This window comes from Muntiacus reevesi, chromosome 7, assembly GCF_963930625.1.
Source record: "Muntiacus reevesi chromosome 7, mMunRee1.1, whole genome shotgun sequence".
NCBI lineage: Eukaryota > Metazoa > Chordata > Mammalia > Artiodactyla > Cervidae > Muntiacus > Muntiacus reevesi.
In genome coordinates, this window is record NC_089255.1 from 95,873,773 (window position 1) to 95,889,784 (window position 16,012).

A 16,012-nucleotide genomic window follows, 5' to 3' on the forward strand; every position below is an offset into this window, starting at 1 on the left:
TTGTTTTATTGAGATATAATTGACATAAAACATGTATTAGTTTTAGGTATAAAGCATAATGATTTGATATCTTTATCTATTGTCAAATGATTCCCACAATAAGTTTAGTCAACATCCATCACTTCACCAGAGAAGGCAATGGCACCCCACTCCAATACTCTTGCCTAGAAAATCCCGTGGACCGAGGAGCCTGGTGGGCTGCAGTCCGTGGGGTCACTAAGGGTTGGACACGACTTCACTTTCACTGTCACTTTTCACTTTCATGCATTGGAGAAGGAAATGGCAACCCACTCCAGTGTTCTTGCCTGAAGAATCCCAAGGATGGTGGAGTCTGGTGGGCTGCCATCCATGGGGTCGCACAGAGTCGGACACGACTGAAGCGGCTTAGCAGCAGCAGCAGCAAGATGCTTTATTTAAAAACAAAAACAAAAACTCACTCTGCTTTTAATATTCCTAAAAGCATGTTAACCAAAATCTTGATTTAGGAAGACTTAGGACATTGTGCATCATTTTAGATACTTTCATTCTTTCAATACCTATTAAAATAAGTTTACCACTAGGGTTTCAGATGTCCTAATCATATCTTGTCTGTTCTCATTTAATATTTTATCAATTCCATTGTGTGCACACAGATTTCTGAGGTTACGTCATAAAAGGCCTAGCTGTGCTCTCTCTCGAAGGGCTTACTCTGGAGGAAGTTGGCCACATTGTGACGATACCCAAGCAGCCTGTGGAGAGGTTCACAGGGGCAGGGAGTGAGGTCTCTCCCAATGACAGCGGCAGTCTGCAAATCACATGAGCAAGTCATCTCAGAGGCAGATCTCCCAGCCCTAGTCAAGCTCTCAGATGATAGCCAGCCCCAGCCAACATCTGACCACAACCAACAACTGACCCCCAGCCAGACAACCCAGCCACGCCACTCCTGAATTCCTGATAGAGATAATAATCACTGGTCATTGGCTTAAGTCACTAAACGTTGGGGTCATTTGTCACACAGCAATACTGACTCTCCAGGAGGGAATGAGAACAAGCCGCTCTGCAATCTCACATGGCCAAGAGAACGGTTGCTCTTCCACGCAACATCTGGAAAGATCACTTGTGTCTCATCAAACACACTTTGAGAAATGATGGTTGACAACTTAGTTTATAAATCTTGTTCACATTTATCATCTCTTTTGATCATCTCAACAAATGTGAAACAAACGTTACTGTGCTCCACCCAGGAGAAAACTGAGTCTCCAAAGGCTTAAGTGACTAGCCCAGGATCACATAGCTACTAAAATCGGTAGAACAATAACTCAGACTGAGTATTATGAGTCCAAGCCAGGTTTTTTCTTTCTTATTTTCTCTGGTTCAGTGAGAATCCTAGGTGTTTTAAACTCAGGATAAGAATATGAGAAGCCTGGGGACTTCCCTGCTGGCCCCATGGTTAAGACTTCACGGTCCCAATGCGGGGGGCCCCAGTTCGATCCTTGGTCAGGGAACTAGATCCCACGTGCTGCAATTAACATCCAGCACAGTCAAATTAAAAAAAAAATTATAAGAAAGAATATGGGGAGCCTAAAGGGTCCTGGAAAGGAGAAGGCTCTGGAATAGGAGACCCTCTCAGATGGTCTAGAGGATGAACCAAACGCTTCTGAAGAGCGTGAGCCTTCCCTGACTTCTGCAGAACAGGGGCCCCTGCAACCGTGATAACAAGGGAACACAGATACCACTCAGGGGCCCTTAAGACCCTCCAGCACTCTTCTAAGAGCTCCGTGTATATCACTTCATTTAATCTACACAGCAAATCAAGGAAGCATAGGCTGTCATCATCTCCATCTTAAGGATGAGGAGACCAAATCACAGAGAAACGAAGCAACTTGCCCAAACCAGCCACCGGTCAGTGATGGAGCTCAGACTGGACTCTCAGACTATCAGGGCATGAAGGCATCTCATCAATCCATGCCCCAGCTCTCTCCTTTTCCCTAAGAGTGGAAGAGTTGAAACTCGCACCTACATCCTCCCACCCTCAGCTCCTGTGATGCGCTCTAGCCCAGAGGCAGGTGAGATGGACAGAAGGTACATTTATGCCTGCCCAGTTATTTTAAGGAGGCATACACTGAACCCTAATACTAAACTACTTCCCATATGGCCTCAAATTCCACCATGAGGCATGAATGCCTTTGGCCAAAAGCAACATTCTCAGCTGGTGGAGTGGAAGTTCAATTGCCCAGTATCACGTGACACTGAGCATCTCCATTCGGCCTGTCAGGCGCTTATCACCTTAAATTTGCTACGTTACACTATCTTTATCCTGTTCACTTATCCGATGTGTTATCTGGGGGAGCCACAGGGCCGTTTACACATTAGAAACTCATTTCTTGGTAGTAAAATTGTTGCTAGCCAGTACGACAGAATTACAAATATCGGCATTTTAGCCCATTCTGCAAAGGTCACCATGACTTTCAGACTCTCCATCACTTGACCAAATCTGCACTGACTTATCAAGCATTTCTTTTTAAACTGCAGACACTACAGTTGCCCCTACATCGGGTAACTGGGTGAATAAGAACTAGAATCCTTTGCATAAGAGATAGCAACTGAGATCAGAGCTCTGTAGAAAACAGGGCGGGGTGGGGGCGTGGAGCGGGGAGAATGAATGAAGGAAAATGGAGGGAAGGAGGAAGGAGGCGTTCCTGTGATCACACGTTTATGGCAACGTGGACTCCACAAATGCTATACTTCACCACCGTTCCACTTTGCTTCAAACTTCCCTCATGGAAAAAAGAAAGTGAAGTCATTGGTAGAACAGAAACTGGGATCCCCTGAAATCCTGCCCACCTACCCCTCTACTCCGCCTCGTATGCCCACCCCGTCTGCCTCCCTGGTTCTGGGAATGGAGGAAAAGGAGTGGTCATTTCCCCGGGCCCACCCCTCTCCATGTCAACGGTTCCAGCCCTCAACCCCCACGCCAGCCCTACAGGGAAGACAGGATACCAGCTTTCAATGTTCGATTCCCAGGACTCAGCCCCAGCACTTACAAGGGGAAAAATGGGAAAGTTCTGCAAACCACAAATAGATGTTTTAGGAAGTAAACATGAGGTTTCTGTTTCTCCATCCTGGGTGCCAGTGACGAGCCTGACACAGTGAAATGACCACTGAGAGACCGTTAGGAACAGAGCCCCAGAGTGGCTGGTCCATTTCTCTGTGGGAAAGCTGCCCGGAGGGGGAACCAACATGTTCCTGGTGCCGCGTGGGCGCTGATTCCATAGCCAAGCCGCGCAGAGCCGAGCCCCCAACCAAGTCTAAGCCCAGCTGGCTCACCCAGAAAGCGCCCTCTATAACAGAGCCTGAGCAGAGCAAAAGACGGTCACCTTTACCCACTTTCCAGCTTCAGCCAACGGAGATGTCCAAACTGAGACTTCCAAATTGGCTTTCCGTAAAACGGTTTCATTCTGTTTCATCATTAAACTCTCTAATTCCCCATGAACTAGAAGTTAAGTGATTCCACTACCTCAAAAAAGGCACATTTGAGACTCCACTGGTGGTCCAGTGGTGAAGACTCTACCTTCCCCTGCAGGGGGCATGGGTCTGGTCCCTGGTCTGGTCAGGGAACAAAGATTCTTGCACGCCATGTGGCATGGTCAAAAAAAAATAAAATTTTTTAAGTGTTAACAGACTTAGAGAATGAACTTACAGTTATACGGGGAAGGGTGGGGAAGGGGGACTTTGAGGTTGACATGTACACACTGCTCTATTTAAAATGGAGAACCAGCAAGGCCCTACGGTGTAGCACAGGGAACTCTGCTCAGTTCTGTCCTGTGGCAGCCTGGAGGGGAGGCGAGTTTGAGGAAGAATGGACGTAGGCCTAAGCACACACTTTGCTCTGCACCTGAAACTATCACAACACTGCTAACAGGCTATAGTCTGATACAAAATAAAAGCTTGTCCTTTTAAAAGGATGGACAAAGGTAAAAGAAAATAAGAATTAAAAACAAGTGTTTTGCTTTTAAAGGTACAATTTACCTTTTTTGGCCAACAGTGGGTCCCCAGCACTGTGCTGACATTAAAAAACCATTATCTCGGCTGTGGGTGAAATTTCCCAGTTTGGGGCAAGATGTGGTTTGTATTTTTTTAATGCATCTGATTTAAGATGATGCTCATTAAGAGCCTACTGTGGACTGAATTGCATCCCCTCCCCCAAGGAAAAAAATTCTTATGTTGAAACCTAAATCCCAAATGCCACTGAATTAATAGGAGGGCCTTTAGGAGGTAATTAACATCAAGTGAGGTGTTAAGGGTGGGGCTCCCATTCAATAGGGCTGCTGTCCTTTAAGAAGAAGAGGCCTCAGGGCACCCTACCTCGCAGGAAGGTATGGCAAGGAGGTGGCCATTCGCAGCCCTGGAAGGGCACTCTCACCAGGCACCAACCAACTAGTGCCTAGACCTCGGATTTCCAGTCTTCAAAACCGTGAGAAGGTAAATTTCTGTCGTTTCAGCCACTCAGTCCAGGATATTCTCCTATGACAGCCTGAGCAGACCCACATGGAGACACAGCGCAAATGTCTCAGAAGCAGGGTGGGACAGCAAGATGGACCTGCCCAGTCTTCATTCCACCCAGTGATCACCGGGATCGGCAAAGGACTGGAGCTCGCCCGGAAAAGATCCTGAGCCAAACCTGGGCCCCGATCGGCTTTGGAACATCTTCCCTCTTTACTTTCTAGGATAATTGTGCTGATTCTGGCATATTACTAATCCCATTTGGAAAGCTGATATCCTGAAAGTTGGGTATTAATTCAACATAGATTATTTTCTTTCCAGAAAATCTAAGCAATACAAATGTGTGTTTGTAAACACATTAATAAAGATAGCATTCCATCCATCTTACAGGTTAAGCGTGGCTCGTATTCACAAGGGACCAAAATCTCTTTTGAACCAAGAGCGCAGGAGTGAGATCCAAGGCTCTTCCATTGAATTCATGGGACAAAGGTCTTCAACAGAACTCAGGCAGCGCAAGTACAACCTGCAGAAAACCACCATCCACCCTAAGGACTCGCTGACCAACCAAAAGCCTTGTTCCTCTCAATCTCCTCGAGAAATCTGTGAATACACTGTTGGATCAGAAAGAATGATAGAGCATGGAATGGACAAAGATCCTGCAAGGGAAGAATGCGTGAGGGAAACTGCCCTGCACGTAAGCATGAGAGGCTGGGGTTGGCACTGCCCGTTTGCAGCCTTGGGCCCCCAAAGAAGCCATCGACTTGTTCTATTCCCATCAGCAGTAAATCTAAGACTCCAATATTGACAAAAACAGGGCTATTTAAAGAACAAATGAGATCATTTGTAAAAAGCGTTCTGTAAACTGAAAGGCAATACACATATACGATACAGCCCTCTCTGGAATTTTGCGTTAAACTATTCACTAAAAATGCAGCTTAAAAAAAAAAATCCAGCTCTGGCTCTCAGGCTCTAAGGCCTTGCTTCTTCCTTTGTTGTTACTATTGTTGTTTAGTGGCTAAACTGTGTCTGACTCTTTTTCGACCCCCATGGACTGTAGCCCGCCAGGCTCCTCTGTCCATGGGATTTTCCAGGCAAGAGTACTGGAGTGCGTTGCCATTTCCGTCTCCAGCAGATCTTCCCGATCCAGGGATCAAACCCAAGCGTCCTGCATTGGCAGGTGGGTTCTTTACCACTGAGCCACCAGGGAAGCTCTGCTTCTTTCTCAGATGGGTTTAAATACCCACAGAGAGCTGTGCGCCAATGGCCAATATGTGCTAAAGTATTCCTGGGACACCAACTGTTTCTGTACCAGGCTACATCTGCCCACCCACCTGCCCCCTCCACCCCAGATCCTGGTGAAAAGGCGAACAGACGGAAAACAGTTTGCTGGAGGCTCTGGAGAGCTGGGAGCTTGCAAGGAGCTGGAACTATCAGCGTCCTCCCTGACACCTCATCAGTTAGGGGTATTATCATCCTATTGTGACTTGTCCTTTGCCATTCTGTAGCTTATAATGGCAGTGCTGGATAACATTCCGTGGCACCCACGGGCCGCATTTTCTTTTCCATTCCTCTGATGATGGACATTTAGATTGTTTCCATGCTCTGGCTAGTGTAGAGAGCGGAATACTACTCAGTCACGAAAAGGAAGAAAACTGTGCCGAGATGTGCATGAATCTAAAGACTCTCACACAGGGTAATCGGAAAGAGAAAAACAAGTATCGAATAGGACCACATATACTCGGAATCCAGAAAAATGGTATGGATGTGTTCTGCCCGTAGTCCGAGTCCCAGGTCGGGAAAGAAGACTCCTCGAAACAGTGCAACTCGCAATAGGGGAATTTATTACTGACTCGAGCCAGGGCCTCCCGCCCTCACCAGGTGTGTGAGGACGAAAGGCCCTGAGCCCCAGTTCTCTTGGGTATTTATTAGGTCAAAATAAGCAGCAGGTAGTTGGCGCAAGCGGATTGGTTACACAGTGGGTAGTTGGCATAAGCGGATTGGTTACACAGTTGCAAGGTAATTTTTGTTGGCCCAACCTGGGGCTTTCAGCTTTCCCCTGATAGGTTCCCTTTTTTCTGGCTAGGCATATGTTGATTGGCTGGCTCCAGGAGGCCTGATAATTATGTTACCCCGGGAAACCAGGCCTGCTCCTACTCTAGGCTGCCTGGCATGGCGTTAGCCGTGAACCTATTTACAAAGCAGAAACGGAGACAGAGATGGCGAGAACAAACGTACAAACACCAAGAGTGGATGCGGGGCGTGAGCAGGGAGCTTGGAAATGACACGTATGCACGATTATGTATAAAGTAGGTAACCGGTGAGAACCTACCGTGTACCACAGGCAACTCTATCAGTGCTCTAATGGGAAGGAAATCCAAAAACGAGTAGACGTGTGTATATGCGTAGATGATTCCCTTGGCTGTATTGCAGAAACTAACAACATTGTAAAGCCACTACGCTGCAGTTAAAGAGAAAAAGAGCGCAGAGGCCCTCTTTGATCCATCCCTGTATCCCCACATATATTCAGCAAAAGGTGAGTGAGCCTCCACCGTGGGCTGGGCACTTCGCAGAGCCTGGGGCTAAGACAGCGAACGGGGCAGGGAACATTCCTGCCTGTGGGGCCCACCCACTAGCCAGGGGGGCTGGCATCAAAGGCGACCCATGAGCAAGGAAGATGGTTTCAGCTCTCGACAGGTACCAGGAAGACGGCTGAGCCAGGGACACCGTGGAAGTGACAGGCTCATGAACAAGAGGCGAGGGCTCTCGATGCGACGGGGAAATCCCTGCGAGCAAGGTGTGTGTGGACTGAGACTGACAGGACGGAAAGAAGCCAGCCACGCCAACACACGGCTGTAAGCCACGGACAGAGCAAGAGCAACGGTCCTGAGACGGGACGCATCCGATCTACCTGCGGAGCAGGAGGAAGCCAGGGGGCCCAACGTCAGGTCAAGGGGAAAGCTGAAGAGACGGGGTCAAAGAGGTCGTGTCAGCGGCCTCCCGGCAGAAGGACGGACGGGAAGTGAAGCGCAGAGAGGCTAAGTGAGCAGCCCAAAGGCACACAGCTAATTACTGAGACGGCTTCTTTTAGAAACGATTCTTCTGCCCCACAACTCCGTTCTTCACACCCAATGATATGCTTGCCTCAGGCTGTAGGGATAGTGTTTGCTGATCTTGCTGGTTTTTAAAAAGCTTTCAGCATATACAAAAGCAGCCAGTCAATCCCAATTTTCAGAAGAACATCCTCAAGAAGAGATCCCAACCATTTTAAATGCACCTAAGTTCTACTCTAAAGCCAAGACTTAGAGCCCATCTCCTTCTGCAGTCACTGCATGTTAAAGGCTTAGCTTTACAAAGACAGAGGAAGGCCAAAAGCTCACCAGAGCATAATCGTTTTACACTTAGGTCTTATTTCTGCACCTAACCCTCTTGACAGTGTTTTGCTTCATTCACCCAAGTGCAATCAAAACCAATCTGTTCTCAAACCACCTTCATTTTGTGCTATTCAGTTGTCAGGTAACAGGGATGTGAGCAAAACATAATTACAGCTTCCTTCCAAAGTCTGTGAACAGAGCCACCTGATGGTGCAAGCCTGCTCACACCTGGCGGCGGTTCAGTCGCTCGGTCGTGTCCGACTCATGCCACCCCGAGGGCTGTAGCCCGACAGGCCCCTCGGTCCACAGGATATCTCAGGCAAGAATACTAGAGTGGGCTGCCATTTCCTTCCCAACCCAGGGATCGAACCCAGGTCTCCCGAATTGCGGGCAGTCTCTTTACCGGCTGAGCCATCAGGGAAGTCCCCTTCATACCCTGATTCTAAGGAACTGCCCCTTCTCATTTCTGTTATAACACTAGATTCACCTTCATCTCCCCCTTGCCAAACACATTCGGTCTATGTAAACCCTAGACAGCATATTAAAAAGCAGAGACATTACTTTGCCAATAAAGGTCTGTCTAGTCAAGGCTATGGTTTTTCCAGTAGTCATGTGTGGATGTGAGAGTTGGACTATAAAGAAAGCTGAGCGCCGAAGAATTGATGCTTTTGAACTGTGGTGTTGGAGAAGACTCTTGAGAGTCCCTTGGACTGCAAGGAGATCCAACCAGTCCATCCTAAAGGAAATCAGTCCTGGGTGTTCATTGGAAGGACTGATGCTGAAGCTGAAACTCCAATACTTTGGCCACCTCATGCAAAGAACTGACTCCTTGGAAAAGACCCTGATGCTGGGAAAGATTGAAGGTGGGAGGAGAAGGGGACAACAGAGGATGTTGGATGGCATTGCCAACTCGATGGACATGAGTTTGGGCGAACCCCAGGAGATGGTGAAGGACAGGGAGGCCTGGCGTGCTGCAATTCATGGAGTCATAAAGAGTCGGACACAACTGAGCGACTGAACTGAACTAAAACCCAGACTTCCAAAGAACAAGCCCAATGCCTGTCCAGTGACCAGGGACTAACCCTCTGCCCCAGGGGTGGATGGAGAGAGAATGTTTGGTTAGATGGATTAATGGAGAAAAGGATGAGGTAGAAAGGCTGACTTACTGCCTCCCTGACCTTCTCCTCCTTCCCCACGGCCCCGTCCATCTCACCCTCTTGTCTTCTTCCTTGGAAGAAGTTTCTCCAGTCCCTGAGCTCTGGGAACCTCACCAAGTAGGAGACAGAGGTCCCAGTAACAAAAGGAACAGACAGGAAGGGTGTTTAGGGGCTCATATTTTAATCTGACCCACTAGCTATGTGACTTCTGGTAAGTTACTCAACCTCTCTGTTTTCAATTCCGTCACCTATAAAATTAGGATCGTCTCTTGCTTCTATGGGCTTCGCTGGTGACTCAGTGGTAAAGAATCCGCCTGCATTGCAGGAGACTCAGATTTGACCCCTGGGTTGGGAAGATCCCCTTAAGAAAGAAATGGCAACCCGCTCCAGTATTCTTGCCTGGGAAATCCCATGGACAGAGAAGCCTGGAGGGCTACAGTCCACAGGATCGCAAAAGAGACAGGACAGCAGCTAGACAACAACAACTTCCTTTTATGATTAAAAAAAAAAGAAGACTGAATAAACGAAACTTCTGGTTAAATAATAATAAATAATTTAATTAACAATCTAATTAATCATTAATAAATGTGCACTAGTTCTATACTGGTGTGAGATATGGCACCGTCACACCCGACTCGTCCCCTGCCTTCACCCCCTGGCTGGGAAAGATGACTGTCACCCACACCTCCAGGAACAACTGTGCCCCAAGTCAGAGTATATTATTGGAGGGCAGCTCCGTGGTGTCCCGAAGGCAATCAAGTGTCAGGTGGGGACAGTAACACTGTGCCATCAGATAACTACTGTGAGCATAACTCTGAAATTCCGTACGTCAAACACCTGGCATGCAATGACTGCTCACTGAATGCTGTGACTTTTATTAGTCTTTTCATTTTTAGCACCGTCGGTTGTGACCATAGGTGCTACTTGCTTGCTTCTTCACTGTTTCAGGCTGTAAAATATGGGATTCATCTGTGTTTATCACTGTGACATAAATAGGTAGAAGGATGATTATATAGAAATGCATTTTAAAAGCCATGGCAAGCTTCACAAAATCAGCCCTCCCTATCAGAGCTCCTTGAAAACCCTGATCTGATATTTTAGACAACGGCCCACTTGACCCACCTCCTAAGTGACTCAGGGATGCTCCCACGCACCAAGTCCTGGGCTGAACTCAGGAGTTTTCCCTCAAGACTGGTCCTGCCCTCGCTCTTCCCAGCCACCCCACTCCACACTCGATTCACATGAAGTCTGAGCCCGCCTGAGCTCCGCAGTCCATCCATGGCTCCGTCCCCACGGCCACCATCCCGGTCCCCTCCACTGCTGGGTCTGGCCCCTCACACCCACAGGAGCCACACAGCACTTGCTTCAAAACTTAGTGCAGATCATGTCACCATCAGCTTGAAACACTTCAGTGACTTAAGATAAAAACTACTCTCCAACCCCGCAATCCACAATTCTCCCCTACCTGCAACAACACCAGCCTTTGGGATCTGAGTCTACCAGCCACGCCTCAAATCACATGCTCTCTTGGTCTCTGCTCTAGCCATGGAAACCTGCTTTCAGTTCCTCAGATACACGTGTTCTCTCTGCCTCAGGGACCTTGCACTTGCAGTTACTTCTTCTGCAAGTTGCGCTCTTCGTTAGCCAGTCCTTCCCTACCTATCCTGCAGGTCTCAATACACATGTCTGACTATCTTCCCTGACCACGCATCTCCCCTGATTCTTGTCAGTCTCTTCCATCAGATGCTGTCTCAAACCCTTGTTGCTCTTTTTCATGATACATACTGGAACACATGGAACAACATATAAACTTGTAATTATGCACTTCCCTGTGCAATGATTGATTTAAGTCTCACCATAGACTCCAAAAAGACAGAACTTTTTGTCTGTACCATTCTGACTGTATTTCCTGCACCTGGGACATTTGGTTTGTAGTAGATATTCAACGAATATGTTTTGAAAGGATTCCTCCCCCCCAAAAAAAGCAAACAAACAGACCGAAAAAGGCACAGTTCCCTATTTCCAGAGATGGAGAGAGAAAATAGAAGGTCTGGGTTGTATTCAAGATAGAACAGCCCTGGTGTTGAGAATAGGCAATTATCTCCTCACTCTGTCTTCAAGATCCCCGTCAATTCCTAAGACGTGTCCTCAACAATGACTGGGTCTCCTCTTCCAAACAGAAAAGACGAAATGCACTCGTAATAAACACACACACACATACACACACATCAGACAGATTTCAACCCCAACTCGCTCAGAGGCGTTGTCTTGCCCAACTCAGCCTTCCGATGAGCTAAGAGAAAGGCTCGTCAAAGGCATGACAAAAGCAAGAGCGTTCTTGTCAAAACTGGACACGAGGTTTCAACTTGCTCGGCTGCCAGAGGGATCGCTCAGGAGCAGCCTTCACATCTGTATGCTAGCTAGAGACGCAGCGACCCTCCGCACACACGAATCTGTCTAAACCGCTCCCCTTTGAGTCCAGGGAACCCTGCCCAGCATTTCTGAGAGCCTGTAGCTACACTACTACTCGGGCCGGGGGCACACAAAGCGCCCCTCCCCGAGCCCTCAGCAGCCCCACCCTTCTGGAAAACCACCTCGCTCCCCGCTTCTACTCCCATCGGAGCCAAACTCGCCGCCTGGTTTGGTGGTAAGACTGAGCAAAGATCGGGAAGGCCCCGAGGGGCGTCATTATTCCGCCTGCCCCAGAGAAGGGCCACCTCCAGGGGCTGCTGCTGCGAGGCGCAGCCTCTCTTGCTGCCAGGAAACCCTTCCCGCTGGGGACACCCCGGGCTGGCCGGGGAGCTCCAGGTCTAGGGGAAGACACCCCACCCATCTTCGCCAGAGACAAAGATCAGCAGAAACAAAGCAGACACACGCACACATAACACACACCAAGTCAGAAGCAAGCACCGACACTTGCTGCGATCTCAAGCCAAACAGCCCGCCTGCTGTGTCTTTAGATAGATGCTGAAACGGTCCACCAGGGACAAGGGTAGGGGGTAACGGCAGGCGCGACCCCCGCCCGGCACCCACGCGGCCTCCGCCCGCCTCCCACCGCGCTGCGGTCCCCAGGCGCGGTTTCCAGCCTCCGGACACACGCCGCCGGGAGCCTGGGTGCTTGCACTCCGGGAAGCGCGCGCACACGCCAGGGATGGAGGCAGGGCCAGCGCGGCCAGAAGTAGGAAATACCAACCTTTAGGATCCCAGTTCACCTGTTTTCTTGGAGTCTCGATTGGAAATTTCATTGCTCCGTTGCCCAGGAGGGGAGGGAAAGGAAAAGAATCGAAATAATAATAAAGTCCTGGAGCTTTACCAGCCTCGGAACGGCAGTTCAACAAAACAGTTTCCGAGGATGGGGGAGCCTCGGGCTGGCTCGTGGAGGAAGCCCCGAGAAAGACTAGAGCAGCACTCTTGACTGAGGCGCGAACGGGAGGCGGTTCGGGTGTTTGCACCGGTGGCGGGGCGGCCGGCAGCCCCCCGCCCAGGGTAAAAGGAAAAGTAAGACCCGCGAGGGCTGGACGGACAGGGAGGCTCGGGCAGAAGAGGGAGACACGCGGCTTCGCAATCGCGGGGCCGGCAGGCGTGGGGCAGAGCCGCCGGAGGGCGGGCGCCAGGGAGAAGCCCACTGCAGTGTCACTCCGGCCCCCCGAAGGCGTGTGCTCACACACTCCCGCACGCGCGCGCACACGCACACTCGCACACACCCGGCCGGCCGCGCGCTCGGGCGGGCACGGCCGCCTCGCTCGGCCGCGCGGGGCGCACAAGCCCCACCCCGGCCGCGGCTCCGCGCCCCCCGGGCGACGCCCCCCACCCCCCGGCCGGCGAAAGCCATTGGGCGGAGGGCGGGCGCGGCGCCCCGGAGCCTCCCCGCCGCGCGCCGCCGATGCCGAGCCACGCGGGAGGGCGCGCCGCGGGTGGAGGCGCCCGGCGCCCGGCCCCCGGCGCCCGGGCGGGGGCAGCGGCCGGCGGCGGGAGGCGCCCGGAGACGGCGGGGAGCGGGCGGCGGGCGCGCGGCTACTTACTGGCGGGGCCGGCGCGCTCCGCGGAGTCGCCGCGGGAGCCACGCTCGGCCGCCCGGCAGGCACTGTAGGCGGCGGAGGCAGGGCCGCGGCGGCCGCTCCGCAGACCGCGGGCTCGGCGGGCACCGCCTGTCGCCGCGTCCAGCCCGGGCGCGCCCCCAGCTGCGATCCTCACTTCAGGTGTTCCCTCTGGCCCCTCGCCCGAACCCCGAGCCCGCGTCCGCGGCGCGCTCCGCGGAGGCCGGTGCCAGCCCCGAGCCTTTTGTTCTGGGGCCGCCCGGCGTCCGCCGCGCTCTCTCCCCGCCCGGGGAAGCTCGCTCCCCAGGCACAGCCGGGCCCGGCCCCAGCTACCTGCCGCCCGGCCGGGGCCGCGGCTCGGAGCCCCGGGAGGGGCGGGGCCGGGGGACCCGGAGGGAGGCGCCGGGGCCCCTGCGGAGAACCGAGCTGCCAAGACCTGGCGGCCCCGGGAGCCCGAGGGCCTGGACAAGGGAACCCCAGGATCGTTCCCGGAAATTAGCTGAACCTGGCGCCCTCCCCCGGACCCCGAACACCACCCCCCGCCCCCGCTTGAAGCAGCCCCGGGGCTCGCGGTGGGACCTCAAGTCTCCAGAAGAACCTGGTGGTGCTGGGATGCTCTTGAATGAGCTACTCCAAGTACCAGTATCTATAATGTTTACAGATTACTTTGGATGCCTAGCGACGGAGACTTGCAGGCAGTAGATGCTCAATAAATCCTAAATGAAGGCCTGAACCGCAGGAAGCCGTGCTGCCACAGGACGGAGTTCCAGTTCCCGCCACTCACTGTCCTCTCTGCGTATACCTTGACCCCTTCTAGGGGCCGTCACTATGCTAGGTGCTGGCGATATGACGAAGAAGCAGCTTGACATGGACCCTGCCTTTACAGGGCTTACTGTCCAGTGCCATGAAGTCGGGTTAGATCGCTGTGGCCTTTACTTAAAAATAAAAAAGAAACGGACTTATTCCCCAGTCTGCCTTTTGCGTCACTAACTGCCTGCTTGAGCGTTTGCTCTGGGAATGCATGCCTCTTTAGGGCACCTTGAGGCTTCTGGGGAGCCCTGTGTCAGCAGGCTCTTTCTCATCATCCATCTCCTGCTGTCACCCTCCAGGTTTCTGAGTTCCAGGCCAAGAGCCTCGGAGCTCACTGTCATCGGTGGGAAGGGTGGGTACGTGCTTTGTCACTGACCCGACAGGCGCGGGGGAGCTCTCTGCAGACCCAGCTCAGGAAAACTGCAGCGATCTGATGGCCCTGCTCTGACTCAGACCTTCAGGCAGGTGCAGTTTCCTAGGTGCTTCAGAGCCGCCTTCTCTGGAACTCCCGTCCCGCACTTTGCCTCCCTCTGCTAGGAGGCTGAGAGGATCCATGAGATTGGGAAATAAGACAAACGAAAAATTGCCCCTTCCCCGACTATGCCTCCAGCGTGTGCCCCTGCTCAATCACTTCTAACTCTTTACCGCCGGGTGCCTCCAGAGACACCAGTATATATGTAATTCTGCTCCGGAAGCCAAAGGGAACTGCTTCTAAGCTCCTGCGCCAGCCTTCAGAGCCTCCTCTGTCCTCACCTCCTCCACTGCTCGTGGGCTGAAGGGCGCCAGTCCAGTCACTGCAGTGCATTATCTGCACCCGAGTCAGAGAGAGGTCTCCACGGAGAAAAACAGTCTCTCTCCTGAATCAGGGGGAGGAGGGGGGCAAGACTGACATTCATCAACTGCCCCTTCACCTTCTCATACTTCTCTCCATCTTCCCTACATCACCTCCAACTGGCCTCGCCTTGCAGATGAAAAGATCAAACCCCGCCCAAGGTCACAACACAGAGATTCAGGCCAGAGGGACCTGGGCCTTGGACCCATGACTCTGACCCTGAAGCTGTTACATGGGTACTTTGGGTTAATGAAGACCTGAATACAATAAGTTTCCAAGACTCCAGCCCCTCCGCCTTTGCAAAATGACTCGGACTGACTTGGTGCCCTGGGATCTATTATACGTCAGGGAGTTAGTTCACTGTCCAGGGCAAATCTGCAGGGCACGAAATGCAGCCTCAGGGCACCTCCTTCAGTCAGTCAACAAACGTTCATTGCACACCCCCGTGTGTACAAGGCAGTTGGCAGGGTTTTGTCTGAAGTTATTTTGGCCCCTGGAGAATCTTCCCCAGAGAAGCATCAGCAGAACAATAGCAGTTTGGGGTGGACATATTGGGGTGAGGTTGCAGAATCAGGGATCCGGAGTTCCTGACGTCGATAAAGAGTTGCGCTCATCTTTGGCTCTGAGGATCATCTCTCAGCTAAATCCCCCTTCCCAACCTCTGGGGCTTCTCTCACCTCCACTTTCATTCTCCCTTCTCAGAATGTATACAAAGACAAGTTTTTTTTTGGGGGGGGGCGGAAATCTACCAAAATCAAAGAATTCATGAATTAATCCCAGCACCCCTCCCCTAAGGGGCCTGAAATCAAGCCCGACCCCTAAAGTGCGCACTCGGAAAGGACTGCGGGGCGGGGGCTGGGGAGAGGAGCAGGGGGCGAGTTCCGAAACGGAGAGGCGCCAGGAAGGGAGCCCCCCTCCCAAGAAAAGCAACTTGGCGCATTAGCCGCTTTGCTCCTGCAGTTCCCTTCCTTCGCCTCCGGTTCTCCCGCTTCGTCACTACAGACTCGATGACACTCACCCCAAGAAGGAGGAAAGAAGTGGCCGGTGCAGAGAAAAAGCATCCGAAAGAGGTGCCGTGCCAAGCGGTTCCCTCGCCTTCGGTGCCGCGGCAACTTCCATGGCTACTGCTGCGGGCGGGTTAAGGCTGGTGGAAAGGGGCCGCCTGCGGTCCCTGCGCTGGGAAGACAAAGCATCGTGGCGCCGGGGTTCCCCGCACCCGCCGAGCCCCGCCAGCGGCCCCCGCGCCCTGGTCGCGTTCGGGGGTCAAGGGCGCGGGTCCCTGCCCGGGGACGCGTTCCCGCGGGCCGCCGGGTCGCTGCAGCC

The 16,012-nt window shown here is 52.2% G+C and overlaps 1 protein-coding gene across 1 annotated transcript in view; it reads right to left on the reverse strand.

Annotated features, from left to right (window-relative positions):
• The window catches only part of KCNK10 (potassium two pore domain channel subfamily K member 10), a 142,564-nt gene extending 130,309 nt beyond the window's left edge, over positions 1-12,255 (reverse strand). The window contains exon 1 of the mRNA XM_065941041.1: positions 12,204-12,255. Within this exon, the coding sequence (XP_065797113.1) occupies positions 12,204-12,255 (52 nt within the window). The remainder of the gene's footprint in view (positions 1-12,203) is intronic.
• Positions 12,256-16,012: the final 3,757 nt, after the last annotated feature.